Source organism: Cupressus sempervirens, chromosome 10 (assembly GCF_028749045.1).
Source record: "Cupressus sempervirens isolate cs-2001-9-10 chromosome 10, ASM2874904v1, whole genome shotgun sequence".
Lineage (NCBI taxonomy): Eukaryota > Viridiplantae > Streptophyta > Pinopsida > Cupressales > Cupressaceae > Cupressus > Cupressus sempervirens.
In genome coordinates this window covers 816975511-816996202 of record NC_143127.1, presented here as the reverse complement: position 1 = coordinate 816996202, position 20692 = coordinate 816975511, and the positions used below count along the sequence as shown (strand labels likewise).

Sequence of the window (20692 nt, the reverse complement as noted above, 5' to 3'; positions counted from 1 at the left end):
AGTAGAGAAAGGAGAGAGTAGTTTTGATGTAGGCATATTTGAAAGGAATGGCTTTGATAGATGTGGATATGACAACTGCAGTGTCATCAAAGGAAGGGTGCAATGCCTCCAAGAATCCCAAGAATTGGCTATAATATTCAGCTTCAGGATCTCCTCCATCTTTAGATTTGGCCACTGTGTGGAAAACACAACCAAAATCGGCACCAAATTAACCCCCAATTTTGTCTCATAGAATAAAACCATCGTCATCACATTCATCATTGAGAGAATGTAAAGGCGAATGGTGTTGCCAGCAGAGGCCTTGACGGACGCTACCAAACTGAATATGAGCATCCGCCACGTGTCCTCACCCATCTGAAGCCTTGTTCATCAATATCGTTCCAACTCCACCAGCAGATCTAACCTCTATTCCTTTCTCCACCCGCTAATTATTTCCCCGCTCGCATCCACCATGCCCTTAACCACTTTTGGATCAAAAGCCCCTTCCATGCACAACAATAGCGAATAATTGTCCCCGTTGTCTTCCATCCTTGATGTAGGCCAACTAATTCCATGATCGACATGCTAAGCCGATGTTAGAATTTGGTCAAATCATTTGTTATCATGCCATTTGCCCTCTCTACAACTATTTAAATTAGAGATGGCTCTCCTCTATGTCCAGTGGAAGCCATTACAATACATATTTCCAATGGCTGAATATGCCAATAGTGCAATGGCGTTGTCTTCTAATTTGTGGAATCCCACACTAACAAAATTTGCCAATACGTTAATATCTCTTTTAGTGGCTGCTCACAATCTCTTCCAATTCTTTGGCATAACCAGTCAAAAGGGAGAGTAGTGAGGTAAAATTTAGTTCTTACACTTAGCTTTTTCTTCTTCTTTTAAACAAGATCCATTGCCCAATTCACCTATGTCCCGTTGCAGAAATGAAAAAAATAACACCAACGGAAAATGCAAAGCATAGAGTGGAGAATCAAACTGAATCTCGCCAGTTTCCATGAAGGGTACGCACTTGCCCATGACATTTGACCAACAATGCAGCTGGAGGTGGAGGGAAGAAGGGGCAAGAGCGGCAGGCGGTGGCTTTTTCGTCTCTCTCGCTTCTAGCCTTTCTAACTTTGGTAGTGTCATGCAAAATCAGCATTGGCGAAAGCCTGTTTCTGTCACCATTTTTTATTTTGCAGGTGTTTGCCCATGAATTCTGACGGGCATCCTCATACAAGATAGCCTATTGGCTGATTAAGAAACAACTTAATAAAGTATTAAAATGACTTTTTTGGAGCTCACTCAAAATTTGTAAAGTCATTTTAATATTAAAGGGAGAATAATAAAGAGACAAAAAGAAATACTAGGAGACATACAAAAGAGAAATGAAGAGTCACAAGTTTGTGCTTTAAAAGAACATTGAGAGGTTTATTGTCATTATTGTTATTCTCTTGGAGAATTGAGGGAAGGTTTGGCTTTCAGCAGGTTTGAGGATGGGAATCCTTGAGCTTGGAGGTAGTGGACAGAAAAACCCATTGTTTGTTGGAGATATCACTCATGTGTCTCATTTGTGCTTCAAATTCATATTTCTGGATATCCAGTCAGACTATAAGTTCTGTGACTACGATTGGATATTTTGTTGCTGTTCTACTGAAATTTAAATGCAGCATTGAAATATTCTTATCTCATTTCAGAATCTCTATTTTAGCTGAATATTCTACAATTTGAATATGATGTGCTAGTTAGATTGAAATCAATTGCATGCAAATTATTTGTTTGAATATCTGTGGTGAAAAATCTGGAAATAATATCCTAGGGGGATATTAAATTTAGGGTTCTTGGGATTTTGCAAGGGTGGAAATTCCAAGATCTTGAGATTTTTCACCCTCACCTTGCATGCTCATTTTGCCAACCTAAGTTCAAATTCATGTTTGAAATGGCTTTCAAAGTTTCAAGGTTTACTTATCATGAATCTCAATCTGATTTGCAATTCAAGCTGGCTGAAAGTTCATTGCCATGAGAATTCAATTCATTTTCATTTTCAGTCCTGATCATTATTCTTTAAGTATTTGATTGATTTCATGTTTGGTCCCTTAATTTTTGCCTTCACCAATTTGGCACTCAACTTTCACTGAAGGCCATGTTCTTTCTAAGGTGGAGATTTTGAGTTCATAGGATTACTGACCCTATGTTTTGAGAAATTGTGCCCAAAGGTTTTGTCATGGTAGAGATTTCAACTTGTTTGGATCAGACTTGGGCAGAAATCCCAAGATCTTGGGATTTATGACCATTCCATTTTGAAGGGAAATGAGAGCATCCCAGAAATTCATCTGAGATCAGTATGCACATCCTGTATCCAATAGTTCCTTGTATAGCTTCTAATAAGCAAATACAAGTGCATACTACTATGCCATAAAAGCGGAAACAGACAGAGTTGATTTCCCACAAGTAAAACCTTAAGGGAAAGTGATTGCAATTTACCGATCTAAATAAATTTCAGCAGCATTATGACATATAGATTATTATTTTATCATCATAGAACTAGAAGATGGTGATTTGTTGTAGGAAAGCCAGGACATTGTAAAGGCTCTCAAGGAAAACATTGCTGAGGCCCAAAATTAACAGAATCAATAGACATACCAGAAGAGAACTGAGCATTCTTTTGAGGTAGGAGATACAGTATTTGATGCTACAATCTTAACGTTAGTCCACTCTCAACAAGAGTGGAGTAAAGCAGCTTAAGCCACGTTCTTATGACCCTTTCAAAATTATTAGGCAGGTTGATGAGGTGCTTATGAGTTGGAAACAGACAGAGTTGATTTCCCACAAGTAAAACCTTAAAGGAAAGTGATTGCAATTTACCGATCTAAATAAATTTCAGCAGCATTATGACATATAGATTATTATTTTATCATCAACCACTTGTTCCTATCAGGCAGTGGGAATGATTGTCTATGGATTTTATCACGGACTTAGCAAAAGCCCAAGGGAGGGATTGTATATACATAGTTACTGATTGAATGACAACATATGCTTACTTTCTCGATTACTGTTACATATACAACTACGTAGGTAGTGAAGTCATTCTTCTGGGATGTATTTAGATTTCACAGATTGCCTTCGAATATTGTCAGTGATAGAGATAGTTGGTTCATGAGCCTTTTTTGGAAGGAGTTGTTCAAATTGTGTGAGAACGAGCTTACTCCAAGCACTAGCTACCACCCGTATAGATGGACAAACAAAGATAGCGAACGAGTGAATGGAGGAATATCTCATAAACTATATTGCAGGACAACAAAAGTCTTGGGTGAAATGGATTTACCTCTGTGACTATTGTTATAATGCTACTCATTATATGTCTATACAAATGACACCATTTTTGGTGTTGTATGGGTATGAAGTGCCCAATTTTCTAGATTTAGTGCTACGTGATAGTAGAGTGCCTAGTGCTGGTGATTTGTTGTAGGAGAGCCAGGACATTGTAAAGGCTCTCAAGGAAAACATTGCTGAGGCCCAAAATTAACAGAATCAATAGACATACCAGAAGAGAACTGAGCATTCTTTTGAGGTAGGAGATACAGTATTTGATGCTACAATCTTAACGTTAGTCCACTCTCAACAAGAGTGGAGTAAAGCAGCTTAAGCCACGTTCTTATGACCCTTTCAAAATTATTAGGCAGGTTGATGAGGTGCTTATGAGTTGGAGTTATTGACAAACAACAGGGTACACCATGTGTACTGTGTGTCACGCCTCAAAAAGGGATTAGGACATCAAGCGGTTAGAGAGAGACAACTATGAAGACGGGTCATCGGGGAATATTTATTTAATTGGAAGGACTTGCTGGTCAAGGGTGCTACTTGGGAGAGCAAGGACATATTACAACATCCTCAATCAAGATTGCTTGAGGACGAACAATTTCAAGGAGGGTAGACTGTGATGTACCCATCTAGTTGACATCAATCAACAGAGAAAATTATCCTATCACCGATCCTTGTAGGCTAATGAGGTTGGTTAGAGGGTCTTGTGAGGAATGCATCTTCTTCAGTGGTTAAAGTTTTGTAGGTTTGGCTTTCATTCGAGGTCTCCATGATTTTGTATATAGTAATTGCTATCTATAGTAAATTTTGAGAGGCTCAAAGAGGGACCCCTGCTATTTTTAGAAATGGGGTATGGTCATAGGCGGCCTGATCATGTCAGCTTCCAGTTCAGACAATGTGCAAAGATAATGAGGAATAACGGAGATAGTAATATTTAATTGGCTAATAGAAATATTAATAGTTTGAGCTTATATTTCAACATTTCGTATTATAATATGACTTCATATTATAACTTAATTCACTAAGGGTCAAGTAATCATAGACGGGTAAACGATTAATTTTAAAAGAATTATTTGTGCACCAAGTATAGAGTTTTAGTAGAAAAACTGAAAGTGGGAATATATCTTCTATCCCACATTTGCCATAAAGTGTTTGAGCCCTCAGAAGAATAGAATAAAAGGGACTTGAGTGCTCATTCTCATTATTATGATGTTGATTATTTAATTGGTATTTTTTTCTCTGGAGTATGGGAGTTTGTGAGAGGCCAAGGGTTTCAGTAGAGTTCCGAGCTTATTGGCATTGGAGAGTGTTGCTGCTTCTCTGTAGAAGCAATCAGAGGGTGTGAAATATTCACCTGATATTGCTTATTGGGGTGGCTTCATATGAAGGTCGCAATGTAGTGATTGGGTAAATAAATTTCAATTGAAGGCACATTTTATGGCAGAATGAGGCTTCAGATTTCAAAGCTATTGGCTGTTTATAGTGGTTTGAAATCTTTTTTTTTTCTGGTTCTCCTTCTGCCCTACCTACTCTTCCATATATGGTTTGGTTTTGGTGAAAGAGGCACAAAAAACTCAATAAAAATTACAAGAATGAATGACTTGGGCTACAACAAGGTTTGGCATGATCTCTTTAGTTTTTTCTGCTGACTGGTGAAGGGTTTTGTATTCTTGAATTGCTTTTTTGGCCAGCACTTGTCAAAAGGGCTTCTTCCACTATCTAGCTATGCCATTTGATTGTAACAAGTGTTTTCCCTATGAAATAATGAAAAATAATAATTGACATCTGTTTTTTTCCCTAGTATTTAGTTTACAAATTTCAGAAGTTTTATGTCAACATATGTATTGCTGTTTGTGTCAAACCATCTCAAAACACAAAAAAATTGGAAAACAATAAAAACTTAAAAACAAGCATATTCTGTTCAGCCGTTAGAGCCTTGAAGGGTTCTTACAAAACATGGGACAGACTGGATGCTAATTAGAGAAATGATCTGCTCAATGCTGTCCTAAATGCAGTATGTAATCAGTTTACTACAATGTTTGTTGGCAACACAAGAGCTTCGGAAAGGCAATATTATAATAGGTTTATTACTACGAAATGCTGTGATTTTACTCAGATTCTGAACATTTCAAAGAGAAATATCTGAATTCATGCTATAATGGGCATGAAGAAGACTTTGAGTCTATGTACTTCATGTTTTCTCAGAAGTAATTCACCCTATTGGTTATTTCTGTTCGACGAAGGTTCTTGAGAGTCTACTCAGAGATGGAAGAGAACTCAAACAATATTTTTTCCACAACTGTGCAACTATAATATTGAAGTTAATGAGGATAGCTGTAGGCAGAAAGGTGAGAAGAAACCGATTAGAAAGTTGAAAGTAGTTCTTTGTCTCAGTCTGTAAATTTTCAGGCCAGGGTATGGATTTAATGGTTATCACGTTTACAAGAAGCATAGAAACAGATCTGTTGGCAAATGAAGAAAACATAAATCTTTTGAGTCCACCCTATAAACACCTAGAAAACACTTCTCAGTTAGAAAGCAATATAGGATTTTTGGTAGAGGGCTATTCAGGTAGGAAAAAATCATGAAAACTAATTTTCCAAGGTTAGCGGCCACATGTTACATATATAGAGGGAATCATTATGTGAACAAATGTCTTGAAAGAAACAAGGAAAAGGGAAAGCAAAAATTAGCAAAGTACAGGAAAGTGATTATGTTTATGTTAATGCCCATCCTATTGATGAGGATAATATTCTCTTCAATGATGAAGAAAATGAAGATGATTTTGAATCATGTAATTTATTGAAATCTGAATACATAGTTCTCATTCAGATAATAGTGAAATTTTCTATTTTTGTTACATTATTAAAAGTAGTTCCTATTTTCAGTCTGCAGATTAAAGGCTTACAAATGTTTTACATCAGATTGGAGAGCTTGAAGAAGAAAAGAAAAGAATGATTGGTAATTATGGGATATGGGAAAAACGGAATAGGCTGCACAAACATCTTTATGCTGAAAAAAGTAGCAGCCACTACAAGAAGTAGAAGAACAATCTATCAAACAACTACAAGTGCTCCATTAAACACAGTTGAATATTCCAATAATCTGAAAACAACCACTAGGATCTTTAGCCTGACACACTTGGTGTCATCAAAGAATTGATTTCCTTGAAATAGTCATTGGGCGGGCTCAACAGGAATTGGAAAATTTAAGAACAGAATAACACATAGATGAAATGAAGAAGCACAAAAGCAGACAAAGCATTTAGATTTAGTTATAACTTGACATTAACACCAGATGTCCCTGAATCTTCCAAAAGATCAACAACTAAAAACAGATGAGTACCTCACCGCTATGTCTAAATATTCTTCAAGTCTAGAATTTTCCATTGAGGTAGAAGAAAAGGATATGGAACAAGGGAAAAGTTTCATAGTAACCATTTGCATTTGTATCAGTGTCAGATTCATTTCCCATGCATCAAACCTTATATGTTACACTTTCTACTGGCTGCTGGTGCTGATCCCATTGCTAGATACAATTGTTTTCCAGAAGACAAGTGGCAATCAATATAAACCAATTTTTTTGCAAAGGTTCCCATTGTTATCAGCAAAGTCTAACACAAGCCGATGGGATTAGTTAGTATTCGAAAGGTTGTGTGATGGTTGACTCATCCCTTTGGGATATATATGTATATCATTTGATTGAACTATGGATCATCATTATTGTACTCATGATTTGTTTACTCTACTTATATGAATAGAATACTATCTTGTTCTGTGTCATATTCTAGTCTCTAAATGCAATTTGATTACCCTGCACGTTAAATATTTGGCATCGTTGCTTGTCAAACCTGGTATCAAAGATGTGTTTTGAAGATTGATGACGAATTTACTTAATAAGGATCGAAACAAAAGAAAAGAAAATGATGATGTATGCACAACACATGAAGCATTAGTTTGCACACAACAAGCTAAACGAAGGTATAGACTAAAGCTTGCCAACAAGTACCGAGGGGGTGTCACTAAAGGTGACCATGGTGCCATGGGAGCACTGACCAACGGAGTGCATTAGCCTAATTTTTCATGAGAGGACTTGATAGAAGAGACAATGGAAGAGTTTCAAAGATTGAGGTTGATCAAAGAATCAAGGGAAGAATTTCCAGAGTTGTATATGCCAAGGGTGAAGAATCTAGACGTAAGAGAAGGAACCAACATAGCTTGAGGTGTCGAAGGAGCACGAGCGTGGGGTGAACTCTTTGTCCCCAATACACCAGATGAACGGATACAATTCGGTAATTGAACTACTCAATTGTTAGAAGGACTCATTAAACCAACACAAAGTAACACGGTTGTACAGAGTAACGCAGTTGTGCATAACAACGCGGGTGTGCAACAAGCACATAAGTCGAGCAGAATAAAAAAAAGTTAATGATGGCAAGGCTGAAGGAGAAACTGCCTAAATTTACTGGCGATGGAACAGTTGACCTAGTTTGCTATTGTTAAACGTGTGAAATGATATAAACTGCGAATGGTGTGACGAACAAAGATAACTGGATCTGTTAGTTTCCAACGACCCTAAGAGGCGTAGCAATCGATTGATTTTCGACATCGACCAGAAGAAGCTAGCCACATGGGTGGATCTCAAGAAAGAATTTACAACATAATTTAGACTACTAAGGGGTGACAATGAGATTGTAGCGGAAATCTACAGTACAAAGCAAGGGAAGAATGAGACAGTCTGAGGATATGCAAGGAGACTGAAGGAGATGGTGGGAAAGATGGAAAGCCCACCAGCCAATGGGTTGAAGAAAAGATGGTTGTTGAAGGGCTACGACCAATATTGTGGAAAAAGATGAAAATACTGCCTTTGACATTGTACATAGATGCATATAACCAAGCAATGGACTTAGAGAACGAACACAAAATCGGGATAAAGAAGAAAGACAAATCCTTAGAGTTGGAAGACTCATCTTCCGAAAGCAGTGATGAAGAATCGAATAAAAAGGTTTGGGCATTACAAAAAGATATAGTGTGTATGATGAAAGATTCTAAAAACATGAAGAACCTTGGCCAAAAAAGAGAAGGGGAACTATGGTGTATGCACTGCAAGGAGGAAGGCCACTCAAAGGGCTATTGCCCCAAGAACCAATTTTGCAATATTTGTCAGATTGTCGAACAATCCACGAAAGAATGCTCGTTCAATGTGAAAACAAAAGGTTACTGGCAAGTGCTGCCGATGCAATAAGTGTCCACCTTGGGAGTTATAGGAACAAATACACACAATGATGCAACAACTTAGGAGGTTATTGAAACAACCGATGCAGAAGAGGAGGCAACAACATTAACAAAAAATAATAATGAGGGCTGTAGCCAGATACAATATGATCCAACCAAATGGCCAATGATACAATGCTGTGTGTGCAATTTATGGAGCCACTTCACTAGAGATTGTACCACGAAGGGAAGACCGCAACTATTGTGCAAATGGTGTGGTCCTGGAGACCACAATGACTCAAAATGCCCTAAGCTCGAGATGAACCTATTGACTATAGAAAGATGCAAGGAAGAAATATTAGTAGTCACTCGCGCACAAGCGAAAAAGCCGACATACCTAGACCTTGAAGAGGAGAAGAAAATGATGCAACATGCAAAAGCAGAAATAGAAAAGGAGATAGTGGCCGAAAGAACACAAAAGAATGACATTGTGAGTACCTCAAGGAGGAACTAGGCAGAACAAAACATTATACAGTAGGTAATGCAAGCTCAGGTTCTTATGAAATTAAACGACCTTGCAATGCCTTAGTTACGAGCAACAATCTTAAACATGTCACCACCCCAAAAAACAGTGGATGAGCCAAGGATCAACACCCATGATGGAAGCGAAGCTCCCATGATAGATCCAATGCTACTTGCACTAAACACAGGAAGACACCTTGTGGTAGTGGAGATGGGTATCCTTGGAACTATCTTGAGGGACACCATTCTAGACAGGGGGTCAAGCGTTAATATATTAGTAGAGGAAACATGGAAGAAGTTGGGACAACCAAGTCTATGGCTGCCTACATTCCAACTGCTTAGCGCTGACCAACATGGAATCAAACCCCTCGGGACTTTAATGGCATAGACTATAAAAATCAGGACACAACCCTTCCTCCTCGACTTTGTGGTCATTCCGCTGAAAAGGAAAGGTTATGACGCTATCCTTGGAGTAGGCTGGCTAGTATAGGCAAAGGTGAAACACAACTGGAAAAGGAACATTCTTTTGATAGAAAGAGGGGGTTGTAGGTTCATAATTGACCTAGACACTTAGATGGTGGGAGAAGACATGGCGTGCTAATCAGACTTTGAAGGTGAAGAAGGAGACGACGAAGGAAAGAAAAGGATGGAACCCAATGAAGAAGGAATTTTGAAACTAGGAGGATCCGATGATGATGATTTGGACTCATTGAATGGCTTACTTCATTTGCAAATGGAGGACTATGAACTCTTTCCAAGTTGTCACATGTTAGGGGTGAAAGAAGGAAGTAAGGAAGATGAAAAGAACAAATTTCAGACGGAATACAGAAAAGTCAAGGGGAGGCACCGATGGATGAAACACCTGCGCATACATTTAGTGACGAGAAACCTATTAAATATGAAGAACCCTCGGCTAAGATTGTGAGCTTAGGAGACGAGGCCAACTCAAAAAATATTTTTGTTGGAGATGATTGGAATCCCATTCTGAAAGCAGTGGTATTCAAAATATTCATGGAGTACTAGGATGTTTTTGCATGGACGTACAAAGATCTAAAGGGAGTGTTGCCAGGATTGTGTGTCCACCGGATCCAACTGATACAAGGAGCAGTGCCTATACAGAAGCGACCATACCGGATGAATAAAAACTATGTTGGATGGGTCAACGATGTGATTAACCGAATGCTCTATGCATGCATTATCTTTCAAGTTCAGACAAGTGAGCGGGTGTCTTCAATCATAATCTCACTAAAAAAGGATACAACTCAAATAAGAATATGTGGATTTCTGTTGTTTGAATACACTAACAATTAAGGATCCATTCTCAATACCATTCATTGATAGTGTGTTGGAGGAAGTTGTCGGGCATGAAATATACTTGTTCATGGATGGATTCTTTGGCTACACTTAGATATCCATTGCCAAGGAGGACAAGTTGAAAACAACCTTTGTAGTGCAAGATGGAGTTTACACCTACAACTGGATGTCGTTGGGTCTGTGCAGCACCCCGACAACGTTTTGAAGGATCATCTTGCACATATTTGACAAGATTTTAGTGGGTAACTTCAAGGCTTTCTTAGATGATTGGTCAGTTTTCAGTGCAGAGGACAAACACTTTATTGTCCTAAAAGAGTGTATGGAGAGATGCAGACGTGCACAACTAGCACTAAATCCTAAGAGTGTAGATTTATGGTGCCTCAAGGAAAACTGTTGGGACACATTGTGTGTATGGCAGTGTTGAAGACAAACCTGGACAATGTTCACATCGTGTGTATGGCAGTGTTGAGGACAAACCTGGACAAGGTCCAAGTGATATTGGAAATGCCACCGTCGACGAATGTGATAGAAGTAAAACATTCCTGGGACACCTCAGATGCTTTAGGAGGTTCATTAAATTTTTTGCCAAGGTGCCTTACCCTCTTGACAGTCTAAATTGCAAGGGGGAACCCTACAAGTGAAGTGTAACAGGATGAAGCCTTCTAGCAGTTGAAAACAAGATTGGTCGCATCACCTATTTTGGCTTACCCAAACTGGGACAAGGAGTTCCACATACATGTTGATGCATCAAATTTCGCAATCGGAGCAACACTCGTACATACAGGTGATCATGGATTAGACCACCTGGTGTACTTTGCAAGTAGACTCTTGTCAAAATCAGAAAAGAACTACAACATGACCGAGAGGGAAGCTCTTGGAATGGTGTATGTTGTGCAGAAGTTTAGACACTACTTACTGGCAACCCCTTTCGTGTTCTACATAGACTGTCATGCTTTACTATATTTGGTGAATAAACCAATCATCTAGGGGAAAATAAGTACATTGTTACTTCTCTTGTAGGAATTCACATTTAATATTATAGTACGGCCCGGAAAAGACATGTCAGCTTAGACCACCTCTCTAGAATCAAGTCAGGGGAACCACTTGATGCAAACATGCACAACTAGCACTAAATCCTAAGAAGTGTAGATTTATGGTGCCTCAAGGAAAACTGTTGGGACACATGTGTATGGTAGGGTTGAAGACAGACCTGGACAAGGTGTTGACGGATGTGATAGCAGTAAAACATTCCTGGGACACATCGGGTACTTTAAGAGGTTCATAATTTTTTTTGCCAAGGTTCCTTACCCTCTTGATAGACTAAATTGCAAGGGGAAACCCTACAAGTGAAGTGGAACAGGATGAAGCCTTCCAGCAATTGAAAACAAGACTGGCCGCATCACCTATTTTGGCTTACCCAAACTGGGACAAGGAGTTCCACGTACATGTTGATGCATCAATTTCGCAATCGGAGCAACACTCGCACATACAGGTGATCATGGATTAGACCACTTGGTGTACTTTGCAAGTAGACTCTTGTCAAAATCAAAAAAGAACTACAACACAACCAAGAGGGAAGCTCTTGGAATGTTGTATGTTGTGTAGAAGTTTAGACACTACTTACTGGCAACCCCTTTTGTGTTCTACGTAGATCGTCAGGCTTTACTATATTTGGTGAATAAACCAATCATCTCGGGGAGAATAAGTAGATTGTTACTTCTCCTGTAGGAATTCACATTTAAGATTATAGTACGGCCTAGAAAAGACATGTCAGCTTAGACCACCTCTCTAGAATCAAGTCAAGGGAACCACTTGAGGGAGTTAATGATGACTTTCTCGAGGCACAGTTGTTTTAGATCGCCGTACTCCCATTTTAGTACGCAAGTATCAGAGAGTATCTTTCAACGGGTCAATTCCTAGAGAAATGCAACCAAACAAGAGAAGGAAACTCATACTAAGAATTCAAACATTTCAGCTGATCAATGGGCTACTATACAAGATGGGACTTGACCAAATCCTACGGTGATGTGTTCTCCAAGGGGACAGATGAAGGGCCAGCAGGCAGACATATGGGCCCAGACCCAACTATGCGTAAGATACTTCTCGCAGGGCTATGATGGCCTGCAATATACGACGTCAGAGAGTGGGTCGTTGAATGTGATACATGTTAGAGAGTCGGGAAGCCACTAAAGAGGGATTTTATGCCTCTGAACCCTTCATAGGTGCAAGAACTCTTCAGATGGTGGGGACTGGACTTTGTTGGACTACTGAGGTAAGCAGAGCCTGGAGATGTCAATACATCGTTGTAGCCACGGAGTACCTCACAAAGTGGGTAGAGTCACAGGCCTTGCCAGATAACTCTACACTGAGTAGAGCGAAATTCATCTATGAACAAATCATTACAAGGTACGACATATCAATTCAGCTGACAAGCGACCGTGGAGGGCATTTTTCAACCATGTCATCAGATTACTTACGACTGAATTTAAAATCTACCATTCCCTTTCAAGCCCGTACTACTCGAGAGCAAATGGATAGGCAGAATCAACAAACAAAATCTTAGTTTCAGTGATCTACAAATCTTACGATGTTGAACGTGAAGATTGAGAAGAGAAGTTGCCATTGACGTTATGGGCTTATCGTACCTCCTACAAGGTCACCACAGGATACACCCAATTTCAATTAATTTATGGTCAGGAGGCTGTAGTATCAACAAAGTTTATGGTACCAAGTTTACGGAGAGCGATTGATAACAAGTTGGGGGACATGGAGAGTCTCAGGGAGAGGTGTACAACCTCAATAAGCTTGACGAACGAAGATTGCACGCACAATGGCCTACAAAGATTTCACAGCTTAGGCGCAAAGTTTGGCATGACAAGCATTTAAAACAACACAAATTCACGCTAGGCCAACTAGTACTGAAGTATAATGGGCGTAATCAAATCAAACCCAGTAAAATTAAGGTGAAGTGGGTCGGGACATACAAGATCCGGAAGTTGGCCATAATGGAGTGGTCAAGTTGTGGGTGCTCGACGGAAAGGAAGTAGCCGACCCAGTAAATGGTTCAAAGTTAAAAATTTATCATTAGAGGAATGAAGCCCGAGGAGGCAATGATACCCAGACGAACGATTCAAATAGAATGTGAGTATTTAATAATAATAGTAAATGATTAAATAATAATAATAAATAAGTACATAATAAAGTGAGCATACGAAGAAAAGAGAATGAGGAAAATATGGACAGACAAAGAAGAGTAATAAAGATTCAGATTATTTTAAGAATGAGATTACTTTATTTTTGAGATTACTTTAGGAATAAAATTAAGTAGACACCATATGGACATAAGCACATATGAATTGTATGGTTACCTATAAAGCACTCCTACAAGCACAAAAAGCCACTGTATGGCCAAATCTAGAAGGCACGTCATGAGGCAGCAATGGCTAGGGTGACACCATACGGACTCGGGGTAGAAGCCATGCATGGTTGCAACATACAAACGTATGGAGAAGAAAGTGGTCGTACGACCCTGAGAAAACCAACTATTGTACGACCTGAACAAACAACAAGGGAATACATGTCATACGACCATAATGACAAGAAGCAAAAGAAACACATACCGTACGACCAATAAGGGAATGTAAATTGTACAGTTTAAGAAACATAGCACAAACACAATAGAAAGTTGAAGCTTTCATATGGCCCCACTGCTCAATTAAGAAGGCATACCGTACAATCGAAATTGCATTAGAGGGAGCATGGTGTAAGGAACGGGTTTTCCATTTATCACTAGGCACAAAGAAGACACCATGTTGTGCAAGTTAAAGAAATCACTACACATTGAAAGACCACTGTAAGCAATTTTGAAGGTCATATCGAGCGGCTTCTATAGAGGCTGTATGACATTATAGAAAAGTAACATAGTTTGGGCATCAAAGGCAAAAGCACCGTATGGTATCCGAAGGAGTTGCACGGAAAAGTTAAGGTATTCTACAAGAGAAGCAAATGCACTAACCACTTCTTGCACAGAAAAAGACAAAAGAAGAGATAAATATGGAATCTACTGGGAAGAGGGCCTGGACAAAGAAGTTGGAGGACTTGGCTACCAATAAGAGAATGAATAAATATGTGAAGACATTGCCTTTAGGCATCCAAGTTGCAGGAGGCACAAGCGAAAAGAAGGGTAAACAACAAGTATAGGTGGCTGGAGCAGTACATCTCATGCTTCAAAACATACCTTTTGAAGGTCTAAATGGGTTGGAGTGCAAGAAATGGTGGCAAGATAACCCTGATAATCACGCAGTAAAGAACAAAACAAGAAAGGCACAGGTGGAATGGGCAATCCAAATGTCGGTCTTCTACATTTGAGAGTATGAGGGCTTTCGGCGTACAATGATAGATACCTATGACATGTTTTCCAGAACCAACTCATTTTCCTACTTAGGGTGAGACTTGGTAATTTCCTTCAAAGCAACAAACTTCACTAGGTATTTGGCATAACCAGCCATGAATAGGGAGGCAGGAAGATTGATGGAAAATCGAAGAAATTGAGTCGGGAGGCAAAGGCATGCCTGTTAAAGCTCGTGTTCGGTAAACTATCTCAGCTAGAAAAAGAAGTGTTGATGGATACTTCCAAAGGCGAAGGATTGAAAAAATCCAACATTCAAAAGGGAGAGTGGCGCTGCTTGATGGACTTAGTTAAGAGCAAGCTCACGGGATCAAGCAACATGTTTGATATTTCCTTTTCACAGATAGTGATGATGAATGAGATCATGAACAAGGTGTACGATTGGGCAATAGTACTTATGGAATGCATGTACGAATTCACGGCGCTGCAGCACGGGACATTCTATATGCCCCATTATGCTATTGGATTGTTTCTCGATGCTACGGTAGGAATGATCCCCCTTGACAGGTTGGAGGCCAAGCCTGGTCCACTCGCTCCAAGTGAGGCCCTCATTATGCAGTGGAAGCATTTAGACATACCAAGCGAATAGAAGGCCACGGTCGGGCAGAAGCGACTCAAGCAAGAGTTAGACGCAGTGTTGGAACACAGGAATACATATAGCAATCGATAGGAGATGTCATCTGACAATACTAGTGCGAGGAACGAAGAGGAAGAGGACATGAAGGATGATGAGGAGGTCGAAGTTATCATACGAAATTACTATTCCCACGGCCTACCCTCTTAGCGATATGTCATTTGGCCCCTATAGTTACACATATTCCTGGTTTTGGACAGTTCAGATAGCCAATGGTTATGACTCCTGTCACAATAGTAGCCCAGCCAGCCCTCACAGAGATCTTGGAGCCTACAACAATTTTGGAGGCAGTGGTTACATTACAGACAAAGCCTCATCCATCACCACCTACAACTTTACCAGAAAAGGTGAGGGAGATACCGGCGCAGGAAGAGGTACCTGAAAGTTCGAGGGCACTACAGGTTCGATTGGATGTAGTGGTTTAGATGTTGTGGTCACTATAGATGCTGCGTTATTGGCCATTGGTGAGGGCACTAGTAGGGCGAGTACAACACAAGATGTGAGTGCGTATTTGAGTCGGAGGTTTAGCATCAGACCAGTAGCATGGGCATCCAATATTCTCTCACCTATGAGAGAAGTGTCCTAGGAGGTGGATCCTATAGCTCCGTAGGAGGAGAGTCACCCCGCTTGCTTTGCTCCTTTAAGTTTCCAAATGGAAAACAAAAAACTTTTAAACTTGTGCATTATTAAATTGATGGTTATGATGGTATCATTGGAATCTTAATGATGCAGTCCTATAAGTGTGAATAACACTATTTGTCTGCCCACATATATGGAAATGACAATTTAGAGTATGCTTCTAGAATTCATCATCTATCATGAAGAAAATCATTGGCAAGATCATAATTCCTTTGGTCTCAATAGTGAATTCTTGACTACATGACTGGATCCGTCTTTTCAGAGTCATTGATTTCATCATCATGAGACAAAAATTCATCAAAAATATTCTGTTTTACTGGAAGTTGTTCAATTGTGAAGTCGAATGTATATAGGAATTGTGCCCATTGTAATAGCCTTATCCACACACTTTATTTTTGGATTCTTTTTTGAAGAAACCTTTCAGATTTTGGTGGGTGGACCTCAGAACAAGTTGTTGGTCACCCACAAACATTTGAAAACGTTTCAAGATATCTACTACACCTAGAATTTCTTTATGGGTACTATGATAATTGAGTGCACTACCTTTGAAACCACTAGTTACATATCAAACAATTTCTACGTAACCAAAAGGAATTTTTTCTTTGAGAATAACTTCCTGACTAAGTTAACTTCCTTCAGTTTCAACAATTTATGGATATGATACTGGCAGTTTGAGTGGATGCACATTATGTAAGTTGTTTTGTTGTGTAGTGTAAGATGAAGAGTAGGTAGGGGTTTAGGTAAAGCAAGTGGTAAGGTTAGGGGTTAGGTTGTTCAGTTGTAGGAGTGAAGATTGACCAATGAATAAATGAAGTTAATTGTGGTGTAGCTAGTTGATTCCAAATTATATATGCAGCACGAATGCCTTACTATAAAGGATGTAGTATAGCATGTAAAGGCCTTTGCCAATTATAAGCCCAGTTTTTTCAATTTTTTTAAAATGTTCAGAGAAGAGATTTTTATCAAACACTACATGCATTCTATTTTTGGAGTTTCAGGCAGAAATATGTCATGAAATTGCTGATTGTTTTCGAGTCATATTGCCTTACATAAACTCAGTTCCAAAATTCATAAACAAAAATGTAAATAGCAACTTCTACTAAACAAACACTGATAATAGTCCATGCATTCTACTGTTTTCATATGACAGAAGAGAAATACTTGCAGATTAAATTCTGAACTTAATTACCAGTTTGATCATGAGTTTGATAGCTATTAGTATTTTCCTTTCATTAATTTCCAGTGCAGACCTCCAATGAAATATTGGGCGCTTATTGTTACCACCCAGCACTCTAGGTGACTCCAAATTAGCATCAGGTACCACTTCAAGCCATTCGAGCTCTCACATCCCAATCTGAAAGTGACTTTGAACAGAAAAGGTGACTACAGCTAAACTATGCCCTTAGTCTTTTTGGATCACAAAGACTCCCGCAATTTCACATAACTGTATCGACTCTTACACAATCCTCAAAAAGGCATGCCCATGTCTAACAATGGTTGGTATTTAAGTGCCCAATAATGAAATATTTCCATGTTGACTCCAACCCTTGACTATGGTATCTAATATATTAATAATGAGATTAGAGAGCCAAAATTGAAAACCATATTATATATACTTGGAGGGAAAATTAGGGCAAATATGAACATTCAAATATTTTATTGACTCAAAAAAGCCCCCAATTGACTTTTAAGGCACTACTTGTGTCTTCCAGTTAGGCATTCCAAGTTACGACAGTTTTTGAAATATTAGTTCACTTAAATATTGAAGTCGTTTTGAAAACAATAAAATGAAAATATTAAAATAATTTCTATCATCTTACGAGATCAACAAGGTATTGGATATAAAAAGTTGAACATGTTGGAACTATTTGAAGCCGACAGATGATAATTGATGTCGATACAAGCACATACTATAAATACTAGTATTCTCCGAGAAGTTAGAACCAAAGAGAACAAACCCAGAAAATCCCAAGAAGGATTGGTGCCATGCAATGACTTATTATAAATAAAGGTTTTCTTTGAGGACGAAAGAGAGCAAACTCAAAAAAAACCAAACAGATTGGTGCTAAACAAACACTTACTATAAATAGCAGTTTTTCTCTGAAGACCAAAGATAATAAGCTAAAGAAGACCTATAAAGATTGGTGCCACGTGAGCAGCTTATTATAAACAGCAGTTTTCTTTGAAGACCAATGAGAGCAAACCCAAAATACCCAAGAAGATTGTTGCCACACACTTTTACAAACAGCATCTGGCGTCAAAATTTAATGAAATTGAGAACTGGGCTCACCAGGAACATTGGAATCCTCCCAGCACAATAGGATACCTATGGAAAATCCTGAAAATTGGGTAATGCTCACCAAAAACGGTGGCATAAAAATTGGCACATATAGAGGCTTTTCAAGCTTTGCCTTTTATCAAATCTTCTTTGGATGCTTGCAAAGAATGCATCTTCAACAAACACAATTTGAAAAATTATAGGCTCTCTTGAAACCATGTTATGTTGACCAACATGCTTCAGTTAGTGGTATTTCGAGTGGCCAAACCATTGATGTAACAATTTTTTTACTTCATCTGAATAGGCAAAGCTGGCAAAGGAGAATCAGAAAAAAATGTGAGAAAAGTGGGAGAGCCTAGATTGGTTACTGCCTTTCCCAAAGGCAACTGTAGAGTGATCATGGAGCTCACTGATAACCATTGTATCTGGATTACATTCAACTCTCTTTCCTGTGCCTGTAAACACCCCTTCACTGATGTTAATAGCCCCTCCCAAGAACCTCTTTTGGGGAGGTATTGCCCATAAGAATATCTGGCATTGAACATAGCTTCAAGGATGAGAAACTTTTCTTGCGAATTTATCATGTGGTGAGCAACACCTGAGTAAATGAACCATATATCTGGCCGTGAAACAACTGCAGTAAGGGCATTTGCCTTTTCTTTTTCCTCACTAATATCAATGGCCTTTGAAGATTCTCCTTTTGAAACTTTCTTTGCTGCATCTCATAGTTTGATGTTGTTCTCAAGAAGACGAATAAGACAAACTACTTGCTCTTTTAGATGCTTCTGCTCATCATGAGGAAGAGGATTCGGATTCAGAATTTTGGACTTGTTTCTGATCCCATTTTCACTCTTATTGATTTTTTGGTTCTTATTTTGTTTGTTGTTATCTTTTTTATCTTTAATGCCCTGATTTTTAGCCAAGGCACGGGACTTGGAAGGTTTGATAGTGCCCATTGGAACCAATATAGAGATAAGCATTATATCCTGTGACTGACATCTTTTGGTAAGTATATTTGTAGGATGCTTGTAATTTAAATTTACATTCATGTATCCATTAACGTAATTTGGAAGGGTGTCCCTGCTTTCTTGCATGTACATGCACGTTAAAGTCACAGGGTGATTAGGAATTCTGTGTTATTGAAGATGTCCCAGAAATTAGTTGAGGAGTGTTGCATCCGTGTGGGACAATAGCCTTCGCGATGGTTATATGTTTTTCTCAGCTCCGTTTCACTATTTTTTGGGTCGAGTGTATTGTTAAATGGTGATGCCCAGAAATTAGTTAAGAAATGCAATAACATTATCAGACGATTAGACATGTAAATTGTGATACCAAGAAATTAAGTCATGCATATGTTTTGTTTTTCATTTATTTCTTTTGAGTTCACACTTCTGTTTTTGATATTTTATCTTTCTGCGCAGGTTTGCAAACTGTGAACTTCGATCGGTTGTTATAACAGACAGAAGGTCAGTATAAGTTTATGTTTCTTTTCACTAACGATTTATTTTGTTCATTAGATAACATGCTGCTCAATTTCTGTGCACGTGTATTTAAGTTTTATTGTTGCCTTCTGCACAATTTTGACATTTCCATTTCTTATTGTTTACAGTGCAATTGGGAAAAATTTGGCTACAAAAGACTTTCCAGGAGGCATTCCTTCTGGTCCTGATGTTCCAAGTGATTAAGTGGTTACAGAGATATAAAGAAAGATATACGAGGCAGTTTGACACAGGATGCTATCTATATTAAATTCAATTTTTTTAATAAATTCAAACAAACTAAGGAATATGAGGCATGATTTTAGATATGCTGAAATCCAATGCCAATACAGATAACTTATATTTTTCATATTCTCATTATTCCATCAAATGCATTCTTGTTAATCAAGTTGCATGTAAAGGTAATTTTGCAGGTCAAAGTAAAGTCGCCATACGAATTTGGAATATGAGGACCCTTATGGAAACAAGGTCTACACGTTATTTCAAATAGTCATGAGACTCTTGGTGAAACAGTGTAATTAATGGCCAAAAGTACGATGAGATTTGAGCTGCTGCACCAATCAACATTGGCTTTTCCACGTCTGCTACATGGTTGGAATGTAGAAGAAATATGAACTGGGATTCGTCCCTGAAAGAAATATTTATCAGAACTATCTTAATTTACTTTTCTTTACACTGATGAATGATGTTTTTTGAGATGCCCTGATTTATTGCAATACCAACATTCTTCTTTACCCTTTCTGCCTTTTCTTTGAGGACCAGCCTCTAGCCACCATTGCTTTTTGTTTGAAGAGCTTTGTATTAGACACCTTCTGCACACCTCTTTAGACAGAAATCTTCCACAATAGAATCAAATTCAAAGGTGTTAGTTGTGCTAAAGGT

At 38.7% G+C, this 20692-nt stretch overlaps 1 protein-coding gene across 1 annotated transcript in view; it reads left to right on the top strand.

Moving 5' to 3' along the window:
• The window catches only part of LOC149536443 (phosphoglycerate mutase-like protein 1), a 67632-nt gene extending 47143 nt beyond the window's left edge, over window positions 1–20489 (top strand). Inside the window, exons 9-10 of the mRNA XM_089807701.1 lie at window positions 19733–19777; window positions 19921–20489. Of these exons, the coding sequence (XP_089663827.1) occupies window positions 19733–19777; window positions 19921–19996 (121 nt within the window). The 3' untranslated portion in view covers window positions 19997–20489. The remainder of the gene's footprint in view (window positions 1–19732; window positions 19778–19920) is intronic.
• Window positions 20490–20692: the final 203 nt, after the last annotated feature.